The sequence below is a fragment of the Coenobita brevimanus genome, chromosome 96 (assembly GCF_032717465.1).
Source record: "Coenobita brevimanus isolate Jiangsu-jjx chromosome 96, ASM3271746v2, whole genome shotgun sequence".
In the NCBI taxonomy this organism is placed as follows: domain Eukaryota; kingdom Metazoa; phylum Arthropoda; class Malacostraca; order Decapoda; family Coenobitidae; genus Coenobita; species Coenobita brevimanus.
The window spans coordinates 3932490-3936883 of NC_137049.1; the positions used below are offsets into that span (position 1 = coordinate 3932490).

Consider the following 4394-nt stretch of genomic DNA (forward strand, 5'->3'; position numbering starts at 1 on the left):
GCTCACGTATTTTGCTATCTACAAACGATTTCAGTCAGCTGCAGGGGTAAGATACAGACTTAATCCCATTCACTACTTCTGATTTTTCATAAGTTACATAAAACCATCTGATGTTAAGCCAACTAAAATACAAAACAACGTCATGGTACTGAATGAGTAAGTATGGTAAACTCGCAAGACAGGAATGAGCGTAGAGATGAGCGAAACCTTGTATTTGGTAAAATTAGTGAAGTACAGTGTTGAGCTGAGCTTGGTAGGTACACCTCATTTTCTGTCGTCGACCTCCTCGCCTGACACAAAGGAGCCCTGGGAGCCGTCAGCCTTCACTCCACTGGCGCTGACGGGGACAGCGTTGGACTCCACAATGCGGAAGCCGTCGTCATCAGCCACGTACTTAAAGAAGAATTTGGTGCCTGCCGGAGACATCCAGCTGTGGGAGTACAAACAGGTGAAGCTCTGGTGTCATAACTCTAATGTACTGACCAGGGAGTCAGGCCAGGTCACACACACTACCGAAATCTTACTCATCATTATTTCATAAGATGCATACAGTAATGAAATATCAATTTGAAGATTGATACAGACCAAAGACACACACACACACACACACACACACAAACACACACACATATATATATATATATATATATATATATATATATATATATATATATATATATATAGATATTTGAGAGAGAGAGAGAGAGAGAGATTCTTCGCAGGAGCTTGAAAGTGGATACTCACTAGTATGACCCGGTGATAACGTTGTCTTCGGTGATGTCCTGGTCGTGAAAGATGTCGTCAAGTTTTACGTTCAGGGTGGTGCCAGGGAGGCCGGTGACCAGGGCGGCCGCTGCCACCAGCAACAGCACCACGACCTGCATCGCCACCACACAAAATATAAGAGCTGCAGTCAATGAAACAGCTATCTTTTCAGTTTCATCTGATGAGGTCATACAGTCCGCAGAATATAATGAAAACCCTCTCTCTTCTAGTGCGTGTTTTGAATAGTTTGATTTTTCCACTATGTATTATTCAAACTTTAGGGAAGATATTTTTGTCTCTGTCTGCACAAGTTGCTTGAAAAAGCCCCGTTCCTCTTCCTGCCCATCTGTAAATCAAAGGCTTTTCGTCTCATTAACTCTCCTCCTCTTACTGGCTCCCTTCAACCTCTGTCTCTTCGCCGCACTGTTGCATCTTTATCACTTTTCTATCGCTACTTCAATGGTCACTGCTCCTCTGAACTGTCTGCTTGCATTCCTCCACCTCTACGACGGGTGTATAGCACCCGTCTAGCAGCAAACTCTCGTCCCTTTTCTGTCCAACTCTCTAATGCAAGAATTAACCGTTACTCCCAGTCCTTCATTTAGGCAGCAAGTCAACTCTGGAACTGTCTCCCTCTATCTGTATTTCATGCTAGCTATGATCTCCAGTCTTTCAAACGCAGTGTGTCCAGGCATCTCGAAAAGATTGGATCATGAATTTGGCTCTCTCTTGTATTTTGTTTATTTCTTGGAAGGAACAGTTATTGCGGGCTCCTGGCCTTTGGTTCCTTCTTCTTAGCAAAAAAAAATCATAACGATATATAAGTTCTAGTCGTTAAAACTAACAATTAGTTAAAAGCTACTGATTGACTAACCAAGTAAATTTTAGTGACGGCATGCAGTCTTACCCAGACTAATATGACGCCATGAGTTACTGATGTTCTGAAGGAGGAACGGAACTTCTGCATGGACATTTACGAAAGCAGACATAAACAGCAATTCAGTTCATTACTAGAATTTACTAGATATAGAGCAATTACTTTTGAAACCCAGTGGTCTGATCTACGAGGTCTAACAAGCTTCCCAGAACATCTTATCAGAGTTTAATCATTCTGTATTTAAACAGAGTTATATTACTTTCCGACATTATACTATTATGACCGAATATTCGCCTTAACTTCCCTGTCAGCTGAGTTGATGGAAACGTTGCAGTGAATATTTTCATGTGAGAGATACATAAATGTAACAAAAGAATATGAGAAGGAATGATACTCTCCGACTTTCGATGAGGACTGAGAAATAATGAAGGCAGAGCACAAAGATGGCAAGGGATATTTTAAGAACTTTAGCCCGTGACAGTACAATTACATCAGCCATCACTATCAAACTGCTCCTTATATCCAGACAATTATTTCCGTATCTTTTTTTAGGGAAGGGACATATTCCTGACGACTGAAAACCTTCATCCTTGCAAACAAATGTTAAGTGCTTTCTAAGTTTGTCATCTGACACAGCTAAGATGAAGTCAGCTATTTCACTGTTGAAACATTGCGGCAGAGAAACTGCTGTATTAGGTCTGTGGTTATCTGTGTTAGTAACTGAAATACGATTGCAGCATACCTTCTAAAAGAGTTTAAAAATGGCGTACTGCTAGGTGGCATTGTGTATCCTTTGTATTCTTATCCAGTTCGGGCCGAGGATTTTTTACTCTCTATTCAGTTTCGGCCAACGGAAGCCGATTATCAGGCTGAAGGAAGAGAAACCGCCTCCATTGACTCCTTCAATTATGATTTATCCCTGCTGACACCAGCCGATTTATTGTTTTTGAGACTCAGTGGACTGAAAGGGTTTAAGTCTTTGTAACTGCGCAGTCTTCTTTAAGGCCAATAACCAATATGGCCTAAGATTTCAATAGGGGAGGTTCTGTGCCCTCTACCTCGCGTCACCAAAAGGGTAAGTTAGTCTCTTGTACTTAAATCCAGGCAGGACGGAACACTGTGACATGAAAGAGAATCAACACTCACTGCGAGTTTCATGTTAGCTTAGGAAGGGTAGGAGAAGGCTGTGAGGACTTTGAGGTCAGGTTGGAAGTGTTATATAGCGAAGGGGCAGAGGCCACACCCAGCACACTGGCCTCACTACAACACTTGAGCGAGGGAGGCAACCTTTTCCTTTCTCTCCTTGTCCATGCTACTTTTTTTTTTTCCTCCCTCTTTATTTATTGGTAAGTCCGACTTTCCACAGGTCTTTTTTGCCTCTCCCGATTCGCTTATCATGTTTAATTTCTATTCCGTCACTATTTGCCAACGCCTCCACGGCACCTGCCAGACCTTTCCCCTTTGGTACATAATTGCACCCTTTCCACGCTGATCTAATTTAATATGACAGATATGTCCCAGCGGGTCTTTCCTTGTCTCATACATTCTGAGGTAAAGATGTCTAAGTATGGAATACATTCTTCAAGCCGTCTGACTTTCAAAATCTTTGGTTTCTATTTCATGCGTTCTATTCCATTGCTTCAGCGCTGATCAGCTATTTCAGCAAGTATAACCTGGTAACCTTCTCATATTATATATATTTAACCCACTGGATCCCAGGGGTGCCGGGCGAGGCATGGCACTGGGTGGGTACTAAGCGTACTCCCCTCCGCCTATCGGCTCATAGTCGCGAAGCTCATAGGTCCCTACCCGGGGGTTCCCTACTTTGTAAAGACTTGAAAAATCCCAGTTCTGTCCAATATTTCGGACACCGGGTTCCAATGGGATGTATACTGTATATAAAATCCTCAACAGTACCATCTCCACTGCTCCTACTCTTGACTTTTCACTTTCATGTCATACCCTATTCTTACACTCGTATGACGAAGGAGGAACTAAACTCCTTCATGCAAAACAGTCGCATCGGCTACTTGTCAAGGCCTTAGCAGCACCAAACAGTTTCCTTCCCTGTGTCACTCTTCTTTCCATTTCTTTTGCATATTTACCCCTTCTTTTACATAAATAATACCTTAGAGTTCTTTTTTGGAGATTCTGATGTAATAATAGCCACCATTATAGATAGTTTCTTTGCCACCTCAGAGGTCAGCTATTGTAACTTGCCCTTGAAGTGCGGCTACCATAATTTAGGAACTTCCGCTTCAGGCCTACCATCAGCCTCCCATGGACTGCTGAGTACTTGCTTGGTGCCCCCGACCAGTTTCACTGGTACTGTTGTTGTTGTTGTAAGCAAAAATAAAATTGCTCAGTTGCTATTTCCGGAAATGTCATTGAGATACGAAGTGAATAGCTGATCCTGATTTACGGTTTATCAAAACGTTGCAAGAGACTTCAATTGCAGTAAAGCTCATGAGTTGTAAATGCGTTTGACCAGTGTGGCTGTCAACACTTCATGATAACATATATGTAACAGAAATCACTATGATGATGATAATAATAATAATAATAATAATAATAATAATAATAATAATAATAATAATAATAATAATAATGATGATAATAATAATAATAATATTTGATGACGATGATGATGATATGATAAAAATGATAATACTCTTAGTAATAGTTAGTGGCACATGAGGCAAGAAACTAGTGCTGGTTGGATCCATATATGAATTGGATTAAAAATCAATAG

At 41.2% G+C, this 4394-nt stretch overlaps 1 protein-coding gene across 1 annotated transcript; it reads right to left on the reverse strand.

The window, feature by feature from the left end:
• Nucleotides 1–264: 264 nt before the first annotated feature.
• On the reverse strand, nt 265–884 carry LOC145413385 (uncharacterized). Its single transcript, XM_080283073.1, has 2 exons — nt 745–884; nt 265–430 (listed from the first exon to the last, which is right to left on the reverse strand). Exons 1-2 carry the CDS (start codon nt 882–884, stop codon nt 265–267), a joined length of 306 nt encoding a protein of 101 aa, XP_080139199.1.
• Nucleotides 885–4394: the final 3510 nt, after the last annotated feature.

Coding starts and splice junctions, on each gene's coding strand:
- LOC145413385 (XM_080283073.1), bottom strand. CDS start 884: ATGCAGGTCGTGGTGCTGTTGCTGGTGGCAGCGGCCGCCCTGGTCACC. Junction 431..744: donor GTTATCACCGGGTCATACTA/GTGAGTATCCAC, acceptor GTACTCCCACAG/CTGGATGTCTCCGGCAGGCA.